General features: G+C 42.9%; 1 protein-coding gene across 2 annotated transcripts in view; it reads left to right on the plus strand.

Annotated features, from left to right (window-relative positions):
• The window catches only part of PLXDC2 (plexin domain containing 2), a 226760-nt gene that overhangs the window by 133987 nt on the left and 68863 nt on the right, over positions 1-23910 (plus strand). For both annotated transcript variants that reach the window (XR_014503673.1, XM_083406568.1), the window contains one exon: positions 6004-6073. Coding sequence is in view for 1 of the 2 variants with exons in the window: in XM_083406568.1 (XP_083262694.1) it covers positions 6004-6073 (70 nt within the window). In the remaining variant the exon portion in view is untranslated. The remainder of the gene's footprint in view (positions 1-6003; positions 6074-23910) is intronic.

A 23910-nucleotide genomic window follows, 5' to 3' on the forward strand; every position in this document is an offset into this window, starting at 1 on the left:
GAATCTAGGATATTAATGAGTTAGAAAATTGTTTTCTGAAATGATGACCAGAAAAAAATCCATGCAAATTCCACTTTTAAAAAATACATTTGCAATAAGCTATCTATAAATGTTCCATTCTTGCTGAATTCGGGATTTTTAAATATATTTTCCCATGGGAAACTTTGTTATTTTGTATTCTGGTTTTGTTTGTTTGTTTTGCCACCTTGCCTGCCTCAGAGGATGAGAGGTGCAATGAAGGTACTGTAGGATTATCTGTTTTATTGGAACAAGTTCAGTTAGTGAGATACAGAGACCTTTATGATTCAGTACACTTGAGGCAGAATTAAAAAGCACAAGACAACAAGGCTTTATAGGCAAAACGTGATCTATGTGTGTGATGTTTAGGAGAGCAAAGCAAAAACTGTCCTTCTTTCTACTAATAAAGAATCTGCTTTTTTGTTCAAGGTTGGACAGGGAAGGGGAAGAGAGGGAGTTGCCATAAGAGGATCTAATCTCAAAAAATAGTTGCGGTTACCCAAGTATTTGGATTAGTTTGTGCCCTTGTGAAACTACGCAGGAGGCATATAAATATACAGAAGCACAGGTACTGTAGCACAATGCCTATATTAGGACAAACTGAAATGGCACGAAGGGCTGAGAAAGTTTTCAGTCTTACCAGAACCCTTATTCATGCGGGATTCTTAAACTAATCAGCAACAAATCTGGAGTCGTCGGGGAGAGAGACCCAGTTCAAACGTAACACCAAACCACAGTTCAAAGTTATTAACAGAGCCTGCTTGGGCCTTGGGCTACAGCACACCCCCTCTATTCTGGCACAGCTGGCAGAAAGAGTTTGGAAGCAGGGGCATAGGAAGGGGGAGCGGTGGGGGCGGACCACCCTGGGTGCCCTCACTGAGGGGGGTGACATACGGCGTGCTGCTCACCCGCGACTCCCAAGCCTACCCTGAGCTGTCGGGGTAAGGGGGCAGCTGCGCCACTTTGCCAGCGGCATTCCCCCCTTCCTCCTTTGTTTTGACAGCTTGGAGGAGGCTTGGGAGTTGTGGGCAGGCAGTGTGCTGAATGTCCGCCATGGGTGGCTCGCTCCTCCCCTGGCTGCAGGGCGTGTGCGCTGCTCCAGGCACCTGAGCGGCCATCCCGCACCTGGGAGGGCACCCTCTGTGCCCCCCCCCTCGGGAGCGCGCCCTCCTTAGCAGCGTGGGCATATTCTCCGCCACTGATTGCAAGCATCTGATTGCAAGCTAATAATAATTTGCCATTACATCTGAATTGGACTGAAGTGTTTTTAGTTTGAACTGTGGTTTACTGAAACATGTCAAAAGCAAAACATGGTTTCTGATCCTGGTTTGTTTCAATAAACTGTAGTTTAAACTAACTGCAGTTCCAATGTGGTGATAAACTACAGCTTGCTGAAATGAAGAAGTTGTTGCTTCCAGTCTCTTTGTGGTTGAGCCAGAGAAAGGGGAGGGTGAGTATTTTTTTCCAGTAACTATGGCTCATTATAAACTGTGGCTTATTATCATGTCCAAATGAAGGCATGATGTCGGTGGGTATGACGATATAGGTTGCATCTGCAGCTTATAACAGTCTTAGGAAAGAAGGGAAATGTGTTTTGTAGACATAGACTACAATCCTATGCACATTGCTTTGAGAAAATAAAAGGGCATACATACTTCAAGTAAATAAGCATAGGATTGCACTCACAACTGGTTTAAATTGTGCCTGTGGCAAAAAAAAAAAAAAGGCATCAGGTTGTAGTGAGGCATGCTGGGGTGAAAGAACAATCCCTACTCTCCTTTTGAAAATAGTTACAGTACTCATATATCTCTGTAGGATATACTGGAACACACAGGTCCTTGTAAGTCAGAGAGCAGAAGTAAAGAAATGTAGGGTTTAAAGAAGGCCTTGCAGAAGAAGTAAACTTTGAAGGGCAGCTGAAAGATCTAAGAGATATCAAGAGTGTGTGTTCTGGGACTTCATAGCAGAACAGAATAAGTGGACTATAATAAGGAAGGAAAAAACAGAAAGATAAAGTGAAGAGCATTGAAGTGAAAATCTTGGCTTTATTTTTGCTGGTAAGTAAGGAAAGAGATCTGAGGATGTCCATGGAGACTTTTTATAACTGAACTTTAAAAAGAGCAGTTGAGCTTTCCCCAACATTTTGAATTTTGGCCATCCCCACCCCCCAACTGAAGCTATCAAATTAAACCTGAATATGTGAAGAGCGGTTTTCAAGGAACCATGTTCCACGCTAATTTAGGCTGTGATCCTGAGTTGGCTTTTTGCAAAGTCAACTCAATTTAACTCGGCAAGGTTTACTTCTGAGTAAACATGCTTAGAATTGCAGTGCATATAAGCCCATGTAGTCTCCCCCCCCCCAACTGCTATATGAAAAGTGTGTGGAGTCGTGACTATATCTTATTCTAGTAATAGCTCACTTTGAGTGTTATTCTTCCTCTAACTACCGGTAATTTCAGGCTGTATTGTAGGAAACATTGTCAGCAATCAAGCTGGGAGAGGAGCAGATCCATGGATCTGGATTTTGCACACCAGTGGTAATGACTGGTGTTGTGTGGCAATGCCATACAGCTGCTGTTTGACAATGGCATTGCTACAGATTACCAGCAAGGAGCTGGGTGACAGCAAGGTTAGGACTGTGTAGACACACTGGCAGGGTCAGTCTGGCACCCGCACTGCTGTGCCCACACAGTCCTGGTCTCACTGCCCTCCCTGCCCCAGACCCATCCAGGTAAACTGTAGCAATGGCAGTGTTGGGAACTTTGCCGCACTGCACCAGCTGCTACTGGAAACCACTGGATGAAATAAAACTGGGAAAAGTGTGATTAGTAGGGAAAGGAAATGACTAAAGCAAAATCAAAGGGAGCAACTCTATGATGGGGAAAATGGATTGTAGGCTGTTAGATGCCCTCTCCATGGTCACAAAAAGTGGCCCGCACTTGGAGGTCAGTAGCTAGAAACCTTCCCAACACCGTGGTAGAAGGGCTGCCGCCATTGCTGATCCACCTTCAGCAATGACAGCAGTAAGAGAAAATGAGTGTGTGCTTCAGGAATAGGAAAAGGGAAACTACAGCAGCCCTGGAGCTGGCATGCTTATTGGGACCAGTGGGAGGGAAATTGTTTGTTCATTTTATATCCCACCTATACTCCAAGGAGCTCAAGGTTTCATACATAATTCTTTCTCTTCTCCCTGCCATGTGAGGTAGATTTGGCTGAGGAACCGTGACTGGCCCAAGGTCACCTAGTGAGTTTCATGGTTGAGTGGGACTAGAACTCTGGTCTCCCAGGTCCTAGTCTGACACTCTAACTGGAACACACAACACTGGGAGGGAAGGAAGGAAGGAAGGAAGGAAGGAAGGAAGGAAGGAAGGAAGGAATCCACCTTTTGTTTGCTTCCTCCACCAGAGGACCCCCCCAAAAAAAACTCCATAGGATTGTACATTAAATATGGTCAGAATACCTACTGACCAGCAGAATTGCTTGCTAAAGGTGTAAAGTGAAGTGCTGTACTGCCAGTAACATGGATTCATATCTTATTTTCCTTTTTTCTGCCCACTTTGCCACAAATCTTGACATGATTTACATCACTTTTTATTTTGCTTTAATCCTACCGAGACTGCTCTGGGACCAGATAAGCCCCCAAATTGGCTTTTCCAATGGTAATATTCCATGTTACTTGTTAAATACTGATAAGTAGTGAAAAGGTATAAAATAACCAGATTGGAGAATATATTTCAATTAGTATAAATCTTGTATCTTGGAAGTTCCTCCTGCAACCCGCTCCTTGGGATGATCTGTTTATAAAATGGAATTAGTTCTTCCCGTTCTAAACAAGATATGTGTAAATAAACCCTTTCAAATTCTGGCTTCTAATGAAAAAGAACAAGAAATCTAATTTGAAGCTGCTGTAAATATTCAATGATTAATTTCATACCAAATAAGTCATTAAAAATACCTGATAGATGGAGAAACTAATCCTTTCTGGAGAGATGGGGAAAACCAATTAAATCTGAGGTAATATGAAAGTTAAAATGAGACAGACATAAGATTAGTTAGAAAAAAAATTTTTTGAAAGATTTTTAAACTTGGCCAATTGCTTGCAGTGAATGGAATGTGCAACGTTATTTGGAAGAAGCAGAGGAGCTGTCTTATACTGAGTCAGATTATTGGTCCCTTGAGCCCTACACTGTGTTGTCTATATTTACTTGCGACAGCTGTCCAGGATTTCAGACTCAGGATCTCCCAACCCTACCTGGAGATGCCAGGGATTGAATTGGGAACTGGGTGCATTCTCTGCCACTGAGCTACAGCCCTTCCGCTCTGTCCTGTTACCCCTTTTTGTGCTATTCCAATGTTATCTGGAAATGAAGATTATTTTTATTTGAAATTTGCAAAACAACAGCATCACTTCCCAGATATTTGACAGGTGCTGCCAGGTTTTTTTAATTTCATTTTTAACTTTAATGCCACCAGTGTGCATGGTGAGCTAACCCAGACTGTTGCCCCCACCACAAGTCTAATGAAGTCAAATTTAGCCAGTTGAAGTATAATGAAATCTCTTACCCACAGCACTCAGGAGCTGCTGAACACCTTGCACCCATTGCTCTCTCAAACCTCTTTTGCTCACCCACCCATAAATCTTCAACCATCCATTGGGAGCCATGAGAAAAGTATATTTACAAGTACAACTGATTTGCTGCCATAGGAGGCCCAAGAGAAAGGCTTTCAATGAGAAACTATATTTCCCAGTGCTCCTGGCACCTGACTTGCTATCATAGCAGCACCAGTGGGAGAACCTTCCTTCCTTCCTTCCTTCCTTCCTTCCTTCCTTCCTTCCTTCTCCTGCCGCCAGTGTTGCAGCAGTGGCAACAAGGTAAGCAGTGCAGCTGAGCATGAGTTGGAGACTCGTAGGAAGGGAAAAGCTTCTGAGTTCTTCTCCCAGTTAGAATCTAGGCCAGTTTGGGATATATTAATAGCAAATTATGAAGCCTGGAGATATAGTGGCAAAAGGCTGCTGCTTCTGTGCTGCAGTTGAAGAGAATGGCCCCCTTGTGCTCTTTCCCAAGAAGAATACAACATACCAGCAGAAAGAGAGAGAGCATGGCTGCAAAGTGGGCCTTTGTGCCTGGCATAGGATACTGGCACCAGAACTGTGTGCAAAGCTCGGCTTCTGAAGAGCTGCCCCCTGCTGCTTTTCCTTCCTGTGAGCTCTTCTTGGCAGCCTTTTCACTGCTTTCCTTGAGAGCCAGTGTGGTGAAGTGGTTAATAAGAGCGGTAGTATCGTAATCTGGTGAACCGGGTTCGCGCCTCTGCTCCTCCACATGCAGCTGCTGGGTGACCTTGGGCCAGTCACACTTCTCTGAAGTCTCTCAGCCCCACTCACCTCACAGAGTGTTTGTTGTGGGGGAGGAAGGGAAAGGAGAATGTTAGCCACTTTGAGACTCCTTCAGGTAGTGATAAAGCGTGATATCAAATCCAAACTCCTCTTCTTCTTCTTCCTCGGCACAATTTAGCAGCCATGCTGGTGGCAGCACACAGGCTAGGTAATGACAGTGTCCATTGCAGATACAATTACAGCTCCTTCCTATGTGTGTCGGTGGGGTTTACTGACAAGACAAGCCCTCTTCAGGCATAGTACGTGGTCCAAAATGCAGTGAAAGGGGCTCTGCATTTAGCCCAACCCCTAAAGCCATTCAGCTTCTCCTGCCCCTCTGTGTTGATCAGGGCTTCTGATGTGGGAGGTTCTCTATATGCGTGATTTAGAACTTTTGGCACTCAGGGTTCCCAACATGCTACATATATAAGTTTCCAAGCTTTATCTGGTGTGCAGAATTGTTTCCACTTTTGATTCCAAATTGAGGATGGCATAAGGCTACTGTAAAAAAAAACCCTAAGGCAAAAGCAGCAGTGAATGGGTTTAAAGTGAATGGGGTCTCTACTATTCCTTACATTATTGATTTTCTTTTCTGGTGTTGTTCCTTGCAGAGAGTGAATCTATCGTTCGATTTTCCATTTTATGGCCATTTCCTACGTGAAATTACTGTGGCAACTGGGGGTAAGTGGCTTTCTACCCGTTTCACTTTTGAATAATCTGACAAGAGTTTCAGATGTTTTAAATCAGGTTTCTTAAAGAGAGAGAGAGAGAGAGAGAGAGAGAGAGCTTGAAATATCCAAAACTGGATAGGCCAGAACACCAATTCATTCAAATTCACTCTGTCCTCTGTGTCAGCAAAATGGTATAAATAGAGCTTACCACGGATCAGAAAATTTTATTAACATTTAAAATAAATGTCTTCTCTCTACACCTTTCCTGACCCCTCACTATTAGATGCATGGTGGGAGAGAGAGAAAGGGAGTTGCTGACCTATAAAGGCTGTGAGGTCATATCACACACTTCATTTTTCACCATTTCATGATTTGCAGCTACTGTATATAGATGGTTGTTAACATGTTGAAAACTGCCTTGAGAGGCTTAACCCTAAAAGGTGGTCTATAAATATATTAAAGTGAATAGATTTAATTATAGGAAGACTTTGACCTCTTCATTCACTTTTAGATATGAACAACAATCCATCAAGCCACTTAGAAATGCATCAGTTACACTGCTAATTGCCTAAGAGTTTGCTGTGAATGGTTGATCAATTGGCAAGTGTTTCAGTTCTGAAATGGCTGGTGCATAGGGTCAAAGTAGACATGGAACTAAGCACAGAACTTGCATTTATTTATTTTTTAAAATAAACTATTAATTTTAGGTGCAGGATGACAATTTTCATTGGGTTCTATGCATGAGGGAGAAGATTACCCGTTTGCTCCCCTGCTGCAGCTAAAGACAATCCTCCTAGGGCTTAGAACTAGGAGGGAGGTTATCGCTGATACCAAAGGGAGCTTCTTTCCTATGGCATATAAGGGCTGCAGAGGAGAAAGCTGTTACACCCGCAGTCCCTGCAAAAACCTGCCCTCACTTGCACTTGCTAGTAACATTCTTTTAATGACACAGCAGCATGTTATTTGCTTTGAACCATGTCTAGTTTGCCCTATAGAAGACTGTGTTTTGTGTCGGCTGCTACAACGGCTTTTCTTCCGCTTCTGCAATGAGGATCGCTGTTCTACCATTAAAATAAAAGTTGCGCAAACAACTCCTTGTTACCAAAGCAGGACACCCACCTGTACGGAAAGATACGTGGGGTGCCAATTATGTATGACCATCTTTGAAAAGGAATATGGGAGGGGAGAGGATTTCAAATCCGAGCTTTGTCATTTAGCTCTTTTAAAATGGAGGAGTTGAGAGGGCAAAGAGGTGTTTCTGTAAAAGGAGGGGAATGGCTAACAACAGACCTAAGAGGGGATAATGCTGGGGTTGTGTGCTTTTAATTCATGGCAAGGTTAGTAATGGAGGGAAGAGGTTGATGTATGGGCAAAAAAAGGATGGCATAGATACTTAGGAATGAAAGAGATAAAAGTGTCTGGCACTCCTTCGCTCAACCAGACACGCAAACTCTCGAGATGATGAGATAGGTAGGCATCACCGACCAAATATAGGTAAAGAAATATCCTGTATTATTCTACTGTTTGTCCAAGAAAAAAGAAGAAACCTTTCTCAACCTTCCTCAATGTTCTGAGGGCATCCTATGCAATCCCCAGCATGTGTGCATGCAGATTACTTCCTGTACTTTCTCACTTGTGCAAACCATAGTTTGTTGTTACATGAGAATTGAGTAAATGATGGTTTGCCTCTAAACCAGCATTGGAATCTCTCTTAAAGCATAATTTCCAGAAGTGCTCTGGAGGCAAACGATAGCCCTATTAACTAACAAACACACACCCCTCAATGCAATTGCTATTGTATGCAAAGGTAAAGGTGAAGGACCCCTGGATGGTTAAGTCAACTATGGGGTGTAGCGCTCATCTCACCTCAGGCCGAGGGAGCCAGTGTTTTTCCACAGACAGCTTTCCGGGTCATGTGGCCAGCATGACTAAACTGCTTCTGGTGCAGCGGAACACCATTACAGAAGCCAGAGCGCATGGAAACACCATTTAACTTCCTGCAGAAGTGGTACCTATTTATCTACTTGCACTGGTATGCTTTCTAACTGCTAGGTTGGCAGAACCTGGGACAGAGCAATGGGAGCTCACTCTGTCGCACGGATTCAAACCGTCAACCTTCTGATCGGCGAGCCCAAGAGGCTCAGTGGTTTAGACCACAGCGTTCCCTATTTGTATGCAGAACAGGAAGAAGGACTGCATGTCCCCATTGCTCTTCCTGCAGACCCCTCATGTTGGAGGTCAAATGTCTGCAGCAGTCAGCCTGCTCTGCTGGAAGATCAGGGTTCTTAATTGTGTGGGAGCCTACCCACAGAGAGCAGATTCTCCACTGCAGACATTCAGTCTCAGTCATGTGGGAGGCTGTGGGGATATGGGAAAAGGTGGAAATGATGTGCTCTCCCCTCTTTTCCACTGCTCTCCCTTCAGGCAATGGTATTCATTCTGGGGGAGAGAACAAGTGACTATGGTTTATGTTTTGTGAAACACACACATAAAGGAAAACTGCTTTTAGTGCAGGCATGTCCAAAGTCTGTTTCGGGGGCCTAACCTGGCCCATCGGTTGAATTAATCCAGCCCCCGTGGCAGCATATGTCCTGGGGTAAAATCCCAAAAAAGCTCAGCAACTTTGGTCAGCCCTCAAGCATGTTCACTTCATCAAATCTGGCCCTCTTCAAAACAAGTTTGGGAACCCCTGTTTTAGTGAATCAATAAAAGTGCCAGAGGGTTGGTGATGATGGTGATGATTTAGTCACTTTATTCATAAAAATGACCCAAAATGATGTGGCATGCCAGTGAGTAAAAGAGGGAACATGAAAATCTGAGGCATCACAACGGTTTGGTCAGTGGCTATGTGTGACAGTGTGAACCCAAGCCATTGCCTGTTTTTTGAGGACTTCCAATTTTTATCATGTCAACAAAGAGTTTGTTGCTTCTCCTTTAAGGGGCTCAAATGATGCATTCTCCTTAAATATCACAGTGCTAAATTGCAAGGAGCTCCATCATATCTATAACAGATCAAGAAAGTTTTGTTTTTTACCATCCATACAACATTTGCATTTCACTACCAAGCAGTCTTGGATGATGATTTTTGACCCTCAATTAATATGAGAGAGAGAGAAAAAAAGAGAAACTCACATGGGTTGGCTTGAGCAATTAGCATATCCTTTCCCTCAATCCATGTTTTACCAAGGTTACTTGATTCATGTCTGTGAGGTAAATCAGTTTGCACTGCCATTATTAGTATAATTAATCAAATCCTGTTCTTCTAGAGGTGGATATCTGTCATGGGGGAATTCCTGTATATGCTAATTCTGGTACCTAGGAAACCACGAGAGGCCTTCCAGCTCTCTGATGATAGAAAGTCTTCCTGACAGAACATTTCAGATGTTTTCATTTAGGAGAGAAGAATATAGCATTGGCAATGGGCTTAGAAGTCAGGTGTAGGATTGGGTTGTCAGAGTAGCGGCAAAGATAATGAAAAGCAGAAGCTGGGACGTGGGTGGCGCTGTGGGTTAAACCACAGAGCCTAGGACTTGCTGATCAGAAGGTCGGCGGTTCGAATCCCTGCAACAGGGTGAGCTCCCGTTGCTCGGTCCCAGCTTCTGCCAACCTAGCGGTTCGAAAGCACATCAAAGTGCAAGTAGATAAATAGGTACCACTTCCGCAGGAAGGTGAATGGCGTTTCCATGCGCTGCTCTGGTTTCCCAGAAGCGGCTTAGTCATGCTGGCCACATGACCCGGAAGCTGTACACCGACTCCCTCGGCCAATAAAGCGAGATGAGCGCTGCAACCCCAGAGTTGGTCACGAATGGACCTGATGGTCAGGGGTGCCTTTTCCTTTACCTTTATAGCGTGTTCACATGCCCCCCCTTTCAATAACACTTTTTAAAGCTAAATTGGACCATCAAATCTAATCTTGCATTAAACTGGAGTAGCACTTTTCAAATGTAAGAGGCTAGTGAACCTAAGCAATTGTTTTGGAGAAGGTGTGTCTGAATATTGTCTTATGACAGGGACCTGTGGTTCTCCAGTAGTTGTAGGACTCCAGTACCCATCAGCCCCAGACATTATGGTAAATGGTCAGAAATGATGGGATCCTTCCCCAAACTGGTACCCTCTGGATGTTTCGGCCTAAAACTCTCATCAGCCGCATGCTGGTTGGGGCTGAAGGGTATGTAGTTCAAACCATCTGAAGGCTACCAGGTTGGGGAAGTAGGGCTTAAAATGTGTACAGGGCAATTCTTTATCTGAAGATGTGGGGTTTTCACTTATTTTTATTCTTGTTCTTTCTATACCTGTAGATCTCAGAGCGGTTCACAACATAACATTACAACCTGAAAGACACAAAATGCACAACAAAAACAAAGGCAACCCAGTAATCCCCCTTCCCACAACGCATTTTAAAGGGTGTTAGATGTCATTCAGCCAAAGGCCTGCTTAAAGAAAAGTTTTCTCCTGGCACCTAAAGATATATAATGAAGGCGCCAGACAAACTTCCCTGAGGAGGGCATTCCACAAACAGGGACCCATTGCAGAAAAGGCCTGTTCTCATGTTGCCACCCTTTGGACCTCATGTGGAAGAGACAGACGAAGAAGGCCCTCAGAGAATGATCTCAGGGTCTTGGTAGGTTCATATGAAGCTGGAGAGTCCTTGAGCTATTGTGGTCCTGAACCTTTTTAGGGCTACCTCTAAAAATTAATTGATTCACTCTTCTTATGTTTACATAGGAGAGGAAAAAACAAAAGAAATGAGCCTGATCTTTCGTTTTAGCGTTTGCATGTATATATCACAACAGGGATAATCTTAGAAGACACATGTCCTATTCTCTCTCACACAAGAGGAAATTCTTACAACATAATGGATTTTGCAAGTTGCACTTTATATTATTATTATTATTCAAATGCCAGATTAATTGAGGGCACCTTTTGAGTTGATCAAAATGTTTTAGTCATCTGATTAATCACTTCAGTGTTGTAGTCGTAACTCTTTGATTAGATCCCGCAAACTGTTTTGAAACACCTTGCCTAATGTATTCTGCTGCCTGCCTGATAAAGGAAAGAAGTGTTATGATATTGGCAAACCGTGGGTGGCATTTTTCTGTCATATGGGCTGAGAGTACCTCTTATGGGGGAAAAGCACTAAGCTGGCTGGACATAATCAACAAACATTTGCAAGCCTGAAATGAACTGTCAGGAAGAATAGAGGGCTTTCCCACTTTCTATTTCATTATTAACCATTTTGCAGTCATCTTAGATCTTAAAGGTCATTTGCACTTAACAGAAAACTCTCTTCACTTATTACCTACGTTAGAAACAGAATGAAGGCTGGCCTTCCAGCAAAAGCAGATTTATCGCCACACACCCCTGCAGCCACCTCCATGGATTATATTTAGATGCCTACATTATTGCTGTTTTCTCAACAAACACATCTGCGGCATTATTAGGTTAAGAAAAAGAGGTTGGGGGGACGGACTGCCAATATCCTGATGCAAAATGTAGCTCGTGACTTTAAGAGGGGGGGTACTGTATCCTTTCCCCCTTCTCCTTTGTTTCTTTTTTTATAGCTTCAATCTTTGCCAAATAGCTTCTTTTGGTGATTCCTGCTCATAGCTTGTTTGTTTGTTTATAAAATTGTTTATTTATTTGATATATTTTTTTACATTTATATCCCACCTGTCATCCAGGAAACTCAAGGTGACTTGTAATTAAAAACAGCCAAATGCTAGAGCTATTATTATTATTATTATTATTATTATTAGTTTGAAATCTCTTTACATGCATTATCCAAATTATTCTGACATCACCTCTGGGAGGATAGACTTAACTCCATATTGAGATGGAGAGATGGCTTGCCTTAGCAAGGCTGTGGTGCAGTTTGAACTGTGGACTCCTCAAAACCAAGCTGGATATTTCCATAGTAGAGCTGCAGCAAAGCTTTCTTTGAAAATGTTCTCTTCGGCTCTGTTGGTCAGACTGTGAGTGCCATGGCTTATGTAGCCAAAACAGCACTGTTCACACATAAGAAGGGATGTATCAGCAATGGTGGGGGAGCTTGGGGGGGGGGGTAACTGAAAGTATGCAGAGATATCAGACTTTTTTTAAAAAAGAAAAGCCATAAAAGGGGAGGGACTCAAAACGAAGAATGTGCCAGTGGGCATGGAATGCTGACTGTGAATGGAAATACAGGGAGGGGAAATCAAACCGAGTGGTTGCCATAATGAACAACAGCATTCTGTGCTGCCACATTTTGTTGCAGGAATGCCTCTTATAATTCGTGGATTTCAAGACATCATGCTTTACTGAAATTCAGAAAGGGGTTTCCATTCCAGTTACTGTAAATAATTGTATGCTGACTACAGCTTTAAAAAGCATTGGAGCCTATCCCGGTCATCAGTTCTGAAAACTCCAAAAGATAGTTCATGAAGTCATTCGTCTGTCTCCCGCTCAAGTTTAAGGGCTGAACTGGAAGCACCAGCCTAAATCCCTGTTTTGTGGGAAGACGTATAAGCAGGCTCTAGATGAGTAGCTTCTCGATAATAAACCCCACGAGGAAGCAAATCAAAGATAGTCCCTTTGTTGGGAAGTGAGCAGAGAGATTCTTAAGGAGATACTGAGTGGGAGGTTCTCATTATACTGGCTACGAAAGATCCATGGAAAACCCCTTAACCTTTTAAAGCCCTCGAGGAATGTCTTTAGTTTCAGAGGGCAATAAATACAAAAGAGGTTTTGGCACTGCCCTCCCCCAGTCCATTACCCAAATGTGATGGGTCTGTAGCATCGCCTACACTCCATATGTTTTGTGAAGTTTCCATAGTAACACAGCTGAAAATTGACAAACGAGACCCAGTCTGATCAAAACAGTGTCTTGCCCGGCAGGTAAAGATTAAAGCAGATTTTTTAAGAAAACAAACACCCCTCCCAGCATAACCGTTATCAACGTTCTGCAGATACTTTGTGTAATGCAGCAGCCCACTGAACTAACTTTATAAATAACACAAACGGAAACCTCCAGCATGTCCCTATACACTTCTTCATGCTCTGGTTTCCCCAGCTGTACAATTTAGCTGAAATTGCTGCGCCCTGCAGAAGTGCTGATGATAACCTGTGTATAGTCTGTGCTCATAGACTATGAAAACTTTGTACCAATGTAACCCAAATTCCATTGCAAAAAAGGGCTGGAGTTTGCAGCTTGCCTAAACCTGGGATCCTATGCACCTGTGTCTGGTCCACTGAACAGGCAATAAGAATTTCTTCTGCATAAGCATCCACAGTTCTCAGCCAGCATTTGCTGTAATTAAACAGTTCTGCACTGATTTGCTGGCATTTGCATAATTCTGGCCCTGCTAGTCCTGTGCACTAGTATTATGCAGCCCCCTTGGGAAGTTTGCTAAAACACTCCAGCTTTTCAGATGCCACCAGGTGTTTCCACACATACTTCCAAGGCTGCAATCCTATTTTTTTTTAATAAAAACAAAAATGCTGGAAAGTACCCTTCATTGAGCACAGTGGGACACACTTCTGGAGGAAGAAAGCTGAGTTGCTCAGGATGGTTGGTTTTGCACCCAGGAGCCATATTCATAGTTGTGGAATTGCAGAATGTGAAAAATTCTTATTAACTGCTTTCATAGCACAAGGACAAAAAGAAAGAAAGAATGTGGCACAACTAAGTTTATAACTGCTAACCACTACAGTAGGGAAACTGGCCCTCTAGAGGATGTTAGACTACAACTCCCATCATTCTCCCATTAGCCGTGCTGGCTGAGGTTGGTGGAAGCTGGCGTCCAATAACATTCAGAGAGCTACAAGTTCCCTTTCCCTGCCATACAGTGTCCCACAAGGCAAATCCTTCCATGTTTCCGCACCTATGCACTTTCCCCTATTGCTTCCCCATTATAGAGATGTTGGGGAAGGGAAGTTTCTGTCTGTTTCTATTCTCCCTTTTTTAATGCATGCAGCAGTCCTAGGGCATAGACTGATGGCACCTGATTAAGAAATCTTGCCAGACTTAAGCAGGTCTAAATCTTATCAGTGCATGGAGGTGCATGTCTGGGGATCTTGACTGTTTTCACACACTAGCAACACATCCTCTATCCATGATATTTTATCTGCACTATCGGAATGAAATTCAGGAACCAAAAAGTCAAATTGAAAAATACAACTTTTGAGCCACTTGGCCCCAAAATGGCAACCAGACATTCCCTTTTGGTGATTATAACCCTGGGTTAAGAAGCCATTTGGCACCTAGTTTATGTATCCAAGTTTCTAACACTGGTCCCCAGCCAGCACATGCTCAGCATCAGTCGAAAGGATGCAGGGGATGGCTTGGCCCATTATTTGGGGGGTTGGGCTGACCCACACATTCATGCACAGTAGCTCCCACTATGTGAGACCATAGTTCAGTGGTGAGAACAGACCTAATTACCTTATATCGAGTCAGACAGTTGTCCCCGTTAGCTCAGAAAGGTAACCATCAGAACACAATCTTCAGTGTGGGGATATTGGGCAGTTGCACATAGACAGCTGCCTAATACTGAGTTATATCATTCATCCATGTAGTTCAGTACTGTCTACACCAAAAGTGGCTAACTCCCAGTTCAGGGGCCTGATCTAGGCTCCCAAACACATTTTTCTGGCCCCAGAAGACTGCACCAATTTTAGTGGTGGTGGTGGTAGCAATGAAAGCTGCATTTGCCTTCGTTACTAAGCCAAACCATGGCTTAACTCCAGGCAGCATAGCCACAGCAGGACTGGGGAGGAGTGAAGTGGCTGCAATTTTCACCCTGGTTGACCCACCCAACTGCATATTCTTGCTTGGCCAAGGTTTGGCTTTGCGTTGTGTGCGAATAAGTCCTGTAAATGGATATAGGCTTTTTTCACTGACTGAGAGGCTTTGCTTCATTCTCTAAAAAAGAGGAAGGAGAAAAGATGGAGCCTGGACCTGGACGACCGTTTGGTTGCAGAAAAACTGACTCTGTAGCTCAAAGCCACGCAGTATCTCTTTTCTGTGGATATTTGCTGGATTTCTTTTTGAAGAAAACACACTGCTTGATTGAAAAGGCCTGCTTTGTACCTTGTTCTGAATAAAGCTGGGAAGCTTTAGGTTTGTTAATTTGTTGCTGTTGTTGTTGTTTTTCCAGAAATGTTCACATCTGGGGTCTTGTTTGCTGAGATACGAGTGCCCACTTGTGTAGAAACAGCAGAGGTTTCTGAACATTAAATTAAAATAACAGAGAAGGTAATATCAGAATAGCACACATATTCCCTAATTAACTTGTGGGCATGACTGAGAAAATAACATGTCACACTGTGTGAAGTTCAGTTTTAAACAAACTAAAGCCACAGGAGAAGCTTAATTAGAAGAGTGACAGAATAGAATCCTTTAAATGCCTAGTGAAAGCCAGCAAACACTGAATGAGCGAGAGGAGAGAGAGAAGAAAAGAAAAGAAAAGAGAGGAGACCTTTTTAGAAGAGAACATATTTGTGTATTTATTTATATAAAAGACACAATTTATTTTAGAAGGGAACTAATTTATTCAATTTGTTTGTCAAATTTGTATCCCAGCCCTCCTCTATGGAATTCATTTTAACTTTAGAATGCAAAGAGATAAAGTTGCCCTTTTTATACATTTTTCAAGCATTCATTTAATGTGCGTAGGGTTTGGGGCTGTGGCATTGCATTAGCGGTTTCCACCCCTAATCACTGTAAGATCTTAAAAGAGTACTGGGACACGAGTGGCGCTGTGGTCTAAACCACTGAGCCTCTTGGGCTTGCTGGTTGTAAGGTCAGCAGTTCAAATCCCTGCGACGGGCTGAGCTCCCGTTGCTCTGTCCCAGCTTCTGTCAAAATAGCAGTTCTAAAGCATACCAGTGCAAGTAGATAAATAGGTACCACTGCGGGGGAAGGTAAGTGGTGTTACCGTGTGCTCTGGTCTCCGTCATGGTGTCACGTTGCCCCAGAAGTGGTTTAGTCATGCTGGCCACATGACCCGGAAAGCTTCCTCAGCCTGAAAGCGAGATGAGCGCAGTACCCCATAGTCACCCTTGACTGGACATAATCGTCCAGGGGTCCTTTACCTTTACTCTAGTTCTAACATTTGCCTGTAGCTGTGGTAGCAGCATCAGGTACTTATTTTTATTTGTGTATTAAATTTATATACCGCCCTTCATCAAAAGATCTGGTTCACAAGATAAAAACACAAAATATTAAAACAGAAACAATAAAACAACCTCCCCCCCCCCCAAAAAAAAGCATTTAAAAAGCTGTAGAATATTAATCAGCCACAGGCCTGGTTAAAGAGGAACGTTTTTGCCTGGCGCCTAAGCATATATAAGGAAGGTGATTGGATGTACCTCCCTGGGGAGAGCATTCCACAAACGGGGGGCCACTGCAGAAAAGGCTCGTTCTCGTGTTGCCACCCTCTGGACCTTATAGGCAGGAGACACATGAAGAAACGCCTCAGAGGATGAATGCCGAGTCCAGCTTGGTTTATATGGGGAGACATAGGTCTTGAGTGTAAAAATGTGTGACTTCGTAAACGGTAACTTGGTTTATGAACTTAATCTGTTCCTGAATCCGTTCTTAAACTGAGGCGCACTTTCCCTAATGAGGCCTCCTGCCGCCGGTGCCCTTCCACCATTTGGTTTCCGTTCTTAGAGCGAGGTAAAGTTCCCAAACCGGAACACTACTTCCAGTTTTGCAGAGTTCGTAAACAGGACTGTTCTTAAACTGAGGTACTACTGTATTATTATTTTTAGATAGGAAAATATCAGTATATGACATAAGCAAACAGTATGCGTAAACTAAGTGGTAGAACATGAGACTCTTAATTTGAAGGTTGTGAGTTTGACCCCCACTTTGGGCAAAAACTTCCTGCATTGCAGGGGGGTTGATTAGATGACCTTCAGGGTCCCTTCCAACGCTGTGATTCTATTCTATGATTCTATTCTGTCACTCAGTGCTATTCTGGATGCTGCAACTCCAATTCCCTAACTTCGAATGTCATTGGGATTCAAGCTGTTTTTTGGTCAAGAACCTGTCAGAACCTTTCTTGCAACATCTGGGAAGAATTTGGAGCATTAATTAAAATGGGCCTTGCTGTGAATACCATTTCCAAATCAGGAGGCACCCCAGTGTCATTTACAATTAATTCTGCAGCATTTATCCTGTACATTTTTAGAAAGTAGTGGAATAGGTAAATTCTGCAATGTAACCATTTTGTTGTTATTTGCTGGTAGTAGTAGAAGTCTTCTCTTCTCTTCTTCTTCTCTTTGGCAATCACTCATAGCCGAGTATGATTGTCTTCCATAAACACGGTTTTAACAATGAGTCCATAAGTGACTGTGGAGGCCAATTCTGGATCCACACATCCTTCCACAGTGGGGACATTGGTTTCCAGGCGGGAGTTGATCACCGTGTGGATTTGCCAAGCGTGCTTTCCTCTTAGCACGTTTCTCCCTTGCGTTCTGAGTTCGAGCATCATCAAAGTCCATGACACCTTTGGTAAAGGCTGTTCTCCAACTGGAGTGCTCGCATGCCAGTGTTTCTCAGTTGACAGTGTTTATACTACATTTTTAAAAGATTTTCCTTGAGAGAGTCTTTAAACCTCTTTTGTTGACCACCAGCATTACACTTTCCATTTTGAAGTTTGGAATAGAGCAGTTGCTTTGGAAGACGATCATCAGGCATCTGCACTACATGACCATTCCAACGAAGTTGATGTGGTAGAAGTAATAATTGCTGCTGATGTTGATGATGCTTGGTTTGTTGTTGTTTTTTAAAGCCCTCATAGAATCCTGACAATATACCCATTTACTCAGCAGAAAGTTGCACTGAGTTTAATGGTATTTATTCCTAAGGACGTGCATTGCAGCCAAGAGTGAAGCGGCGCAGGGAGAGGAGCTGGGGCTCGTAAGAGGCGAGAGAAGGAGGGACCAGTCTCGCTCCCTTTCCCAATCAGTAGCGGACCTTTGTGCCTGAAATTTCAATTGTGCCCGGTGATGCCCAAATCTGGTGCACGCCTCTGCTTCTTGCCTTCATAATAGCGGTGGCACCTGATGAAGCACCCCAGAAACCCTGCACTCGGTGCCACAACACCAGTCACATTCCCCTCTGCCCTGCTTGTAACAACCAGGATTTGCGGGACATAGTGAGAAACCAGGATTGCTTAACAGTTTCCATGGCAGTCCTGGTGGTATTGGGGCAGTTGGCGGGTATGGAATAGGCATGCGTTGGATTATACTGTAGAACAACAACAAAAGTAAATACAGACATCTGAGGTTTATTTTAAGATCTTATTCACTTCTGGGTAAACTAGAAAAGGCTTCCATATTAGTAGGAAATCTTAAGGATTAGCATGGCTCATTGTTGATTGATTTCTTGTGAGTGCATGCTCATATTGTGGAGCTAATGCTCATAACCATTGATTCACTGAAAGAATTGCATCAGAGATATAGATACACACACGTATGTATGTATGTATGTATGTACAGGTTTTAAAAAAAGATTTTCCAATCTGAGATCTAATGTTGTTTTTCGCTTTAGCTTTCATATATTTCTTTTGAATTCAGGCTTGAATCATTGATCATTTCTAGCAGAAATGTGAAAAGTACACTTCTTACCACTGGCCTCCCTGCTCAGGGTATCTTCTGATTTATGAATGTGATCGATGAATCAATCTATTTATTGTCTGTGTGTCAGTTCTGCATGTGTCCATTCAAAAAAACCCATCCTTTTTTATATCAATGAGTGAGTTGAATCTGTACCAAAATTCATAATTAAATGTGTAGTTTATCACAAAACATGTAATTAAATAACATATTTTAACTCAATGCACACATTTCTAAATGTATTTTATCCTATAATTTTGTGATATATTATGGTACTTTTCTCCCCAGCCTTATCTCAATATTCAGAGTGTGTGAAATTCAAAGGATAATTATGTTCCAATCCATGTATTCATTTATAAAATGCAAATTAGATCATTTCCCTTAAAAATGCAGTCTGAACAAAATTCCCTTCCATCCCTGCTTATTAATTTTTTTTCCTGGGTTTAAGTACTGTCCACTAAGGACAGGTACAGCATCTGTAAGTTTTGCCCCTTGTAGACCTAATTGAAGCCTTAGTAAAGTGATTTAAATTGGAGACAAGGCCCAAGAGGGCCAAACAATTCCTTCCCCACTTCCCAGAGCGGCTTCCTCCATAAAATTAGCAACCCACGCAGCTGCTTTGAAATAAAAATATAAACCCACATAGACTCCCTTTTCCTTGTCACGTCTAGTTGAGCCCTAATAACCTTGAAAACTGTCTCCTTAACATTATCATCTAAAAAAGTGAAGTCTCTTATGTCCAAACATTTTTCCATACAGAAAATAGAATGCTTTCACCGGTGGCCTGAAATGTTGTGGTGAGAGGGCTTAAGGGTTTGGGGAATCATTTCGGAACAGCCAGGGCATATAAATGTAGGTAGCTTGCCATTTCATTCCTAGTGAGCAATTGAGGTACTACAATACCCCCGACACACTTTCCTTTCTATCTCCACAGACAAAAGAGCTAGAGGCTTGATTTTAAAATGAAACCTGAACATTCATTTCCACCATATATGCCCCCCAATACTGTCCGGTAACTTGGGCTATCCTTAGCATTATACCAGGCAGAATTATCCATTAACCAACTATTGTCTACTCTGATAAACAGTGGCCCTCAAGAGTCTAAGGCAGAGGTTTTTTCCATCACCTGCCACCTGAACCTTTTTTGTGTAGAGATGCTGAGGAATGAACCTGGAATCTTCTGCATACAAATCGTGTGCTTTGCCGCTCATCTATCACACCCCTCAAATCAACGAACTTGTTGATAAATAAATAAACCCAGTAGGTTTCTACATAGTTGAGATTAAATATTTGCTTCTGAATTCCAAGAATGCAACAGGTTCTTAACAGATGTCAAATACCTTATTCGTTTGGACCAAGCAACCCTAATTCAAGGACCTTCAGGTTTACAGCAGTTGTTAAAGAGAGGGGAGCAGATGCTCCCATATCAGGCATGGCCAAACTTGGCCCTCCAGCTGTTTTGGGACTATAACCCCCATCATCCCTGACCACTGGTCCTGTTAGCTAGGGATGATGGGAGTTGTAGTCCCAAAACAGCTGGAGGGCCAAGTTTGGCCATGCCTGCCATAGATGCTTAGGACTGTAAATGTCATCATGACCCACCCCTTAAACCAGGCCAAATATTGAGTTAATGGGTTGAAAGGGAGACAGGATAGAACAGGCTTCCTCAACCTCGGCCCTCCAGATGTTTTTTGGCCTACAACTCCCATGATCCCTAGCTAGCAGGATCAGTGGTCAGGTTTGATGGGAATTGTAGTCTCAAAACATCTGGAGGGCTGAGTTTGACGAAGCCTGGGTTAGAATCAGTTAACAGATTAGAGTGGGAGAGAAGAAGCCACAATTGCCAGCTGACAGCATCACCATGTCAGCCGGTTGCTGGTTCTTCAGCTTGGACTGGGCCTCTCCTTTCCTCTTCTGCCTGAAGCCATTAGAAGGAACTGCCTTGTGAGCTGGAGAGGAAGAAGCAGACAGGTGAAGCAATCTGTCATTATCACTACCCCATTAAACAGGCCATTTCAAGATGGCATGCACTTTCTACCGTTCTCTTCTAAGCTATTATTCTTATTAATCTTGTGTGAGCTGCCCTGCAGGGGACTTTGCTGCATAAGGAGTAGTGTAAAAATGCATTAACTTACTAAAAGAAAAAAAAAGTAACTTGTCCATACTTGAAGGTCTTCAGATGAGGCCTTTTTCCAAGTTCTCTCTGTAGGAGAGGAGCATTATGCATCCACAAAGCAGAAGACCTTTTTAGTGGTGGTGCCACAGCTTTGAAATAACCTCTCAAAGGAAGTAAAAGGTAAAGGCACCCCTGACCATCAGGTCCAATCATGACCGACTCTGTGGTTGCGGCGCTCATCTCGCTTTAATGGCCGAGGGAGCCGGTGTACAGCTTCTGGGTCATGTGGCCAGCATGACTAAGCCGCTTCTGGCAAACCAGGGCAGCGCATGGAAATGCTGTTTACCTTCCCGCCTATTTATCTACTTGCACTTTGACGTGCTTTCGAACTGCTAGGTTGGCAGGAGCTGGGACCGAGCAACGGTCACCCCATTGCGGGGATTCGAACCGCCGACCTGCTGATCGGCAAGTCCTAGGCTCTGTGGTTTAACCCACAGCGCCACCCGCGGCGCCTCAAAGGAAGTAAGGCTGTATTATTTTCAGTACCAGGTTAAAGTGTTTCTTTTTCATGTTTCCAGGTTTTTTTTAAAAAAACTATTAAACTGTCTTAGTTTATTGAATAGTTTTGGTTTATTATTTCTCAAATATTGTTACTATATTATACATTGAGGTGTGGTTTTTTTTGTATTTGAATGAATCTTTACTTGTGTCAGCCATCGGCCATAGCAATAAAACAACAATACAATATACAAAGAATAGAAATAAAAAGTCAATTATATAAAATACATTTTGGGGTTTTGAATCAATGGTGGATCTTAGTCTGATTGCCCCAGCTAAAAACCTTGCAACTTTTGCTGTCACCTGCTCATCTTGATCTGCCAAGAGAAAGGACACTGTGGCAGTGGTTGGGCAACCCAGAATAGACAATAAAAGAGGGGTGATAATCTCATTCCTCAAATCTTTATAAAGAGTGCAAGCCAGAAGGGCATGCGCCACCGATTCGGGACTGCCATCTCCACAGGGACATAAGCGTTTTTCATGTGGAATCTGTTGGAATTGTCCCTCAAGTACAGCCCTGGGCAATACATTCAGTCTTGCGAGAGTAAAAGTGCGCCTATATTTTAGAATGGTATTTGGTATTGTATTGATATTAGATTTTTATGCACACCTCCTTGGAACTGATGCTTTGGATGAAGTCTCAGTTTAGAAATTTTCAAAATAAAATAATGGCATGATGCTAAGTGTCAGGCTGCACGTTGGCAGATCAGTGAATAGATTCTGAGGTGGGCGCTCATCCCTGAAAAGCTTTCTGTGTTCATTAAAGTAAGCAAATCTTAGTGTGTACATTGATTTGTGTTCCCCATTGAAAAAAGGGGGGCATGAATCTTTGAACACCCAACTGGGTACATCGAGTAGCTGTGGCACTGAAGATATGTCATGGTGCAAATGTTTTGGGCTGTTGTATAAAGCACACAGCCAGCCCTACCAAAAGGCATACTTAAGGCAGCCGATTCTGGGCATCGTATTGTTTTCTTTTTCTTTTATATTGATGCATTTTAACTCCCAAGGAAGCAGCACTTGGGGGGTTATCTGCCTCAGGTGCCCAAGTAACTTGGCGAGCCTTGGGTAGTGTGTGCCTTCAAAGTTGGCGAGAGGAGATCCACTTGCTGTTCTGCCTCAGGAGCTACAAAATGTCAGCCCTGATAGAGCAATCTTTTCATACACCGACCAATCCCAATTTCAAAAGGCTGAATGAAGCAGGCTTTAAGGGGGGCGGGGGAAGAAGTCGCAAGAAGCAACTATAAAAAAAGAGCAATAAACATAAATAGCGAGAAGAAAAATCTCTTATTGAGAGAAATCTGTTGCTGGTGTGCTGTGAGCAGTAAGCAGTTTCTCAGCACTAATAGTGAGCATTAAAGAGAAGGCAGTGTGATGGACTAAACATTTTTCTCCTTGATCGTTTTGTGAGGGAAGAGCAAACACCACATATCTTCTGAATGATACCATTCTGTTTATGCTCTCATGTGTCCCTTCTCTCATTTCCCAGCCTGCACTGTCTTTTTCTCTCGTCATGTTTTTAAAAAAGACACACTTCCAATGTCAGTCACACTGTGGGTCGGCCGCACACTGACAAACAGGCTAAATGTTGAAGGCTTTTGGTGGCTGACTTTACAAAACGAGAATGGAGAGTTATGGCCTGAACTTTTATTGATTTTCATTTAAGTACAGTGCACAGAAGATTATGTTATGGACTCTGTAATTCCAAGCAAGAAAGCTTTTTTCTCCTCCTTTTCCACTCTGTGAAAATAGATAAGGAGGAGACCTGGGGAAGATGCATCTTAAGCCATCAGAAATGCTTCATCCCTGCTAAGTTGCTTTGAGAAAAATAAGCCACTAAAAAGTTTTTTTGGGGGGCAGCATGAGTTGTAGTGTCTGTCACTATTGGCAACTGTGTAATTTTGTTTTGTAGGCCACTTGCTAATTTTGATAGAATTATTTTCAAAGATAGAAAGCAACATGGAACGGTCAGGCTCCAGAGTGAGAAATGAGAATAGAATAGGAAAGGAGAAAGTGGTTGTAAAATATAAGGGACCTCTGACAATTTATATTTCCTGACACAAAAAATGTAGATAAGGGGGGGGGGGTGATGGCTGGGAGGCCTCTTGTACAAACAGCAGCCACCAGAATAACATTTTCTGTATACGGAGGTTTAGAAAAACATGGTGTGTGTAGCTTTTCTTTTTTACTGGGAGGGAATCAGTATCATAATAGTTCTAAGGTAGCAGCTTTTCATACTGAGGGCTCCTGTACTTGAAATGGCATATGCTCTCTCTCTCTCGGTTTTGCATGCTTCATGGGTTTAATTTTCTAGGAATGCTTTGGAAAGGGAAAGAGTGCCACATAAAAAAAGAACTTGACTACTCTGCAGTTTGTACAAAATTGCAGGTAAAGCTGTGTCGGAGACATTTTTTAATCTTCTGAAATGCCAGAAGAGTTTTCCCTCTCGAAGACCAGTTAAATCCAAAGAATCTTTTTATAGCAGGGCAGCTGTTTCTACATGCTGATTTGCATGCCTCTAAGACACATTGTCATGTATGTTGCATACAGGGAAGTGGGTGGTGCTGTGG

The sequence above is a fragment of the Podarcis tiliguerta genome, assembly GCF_965153285.1.
Source record: "Podarcis tiliguerta genome assembly, chromosome: 12".
In the NCBI taxonomy this organism is placed as follows: domain Eukaryota; kingdom Metazoa; phylum Chordata; class Lepidosauria; order Squamata; family Lacertidae; genus Podarcis; species Podarcis tiliguerta.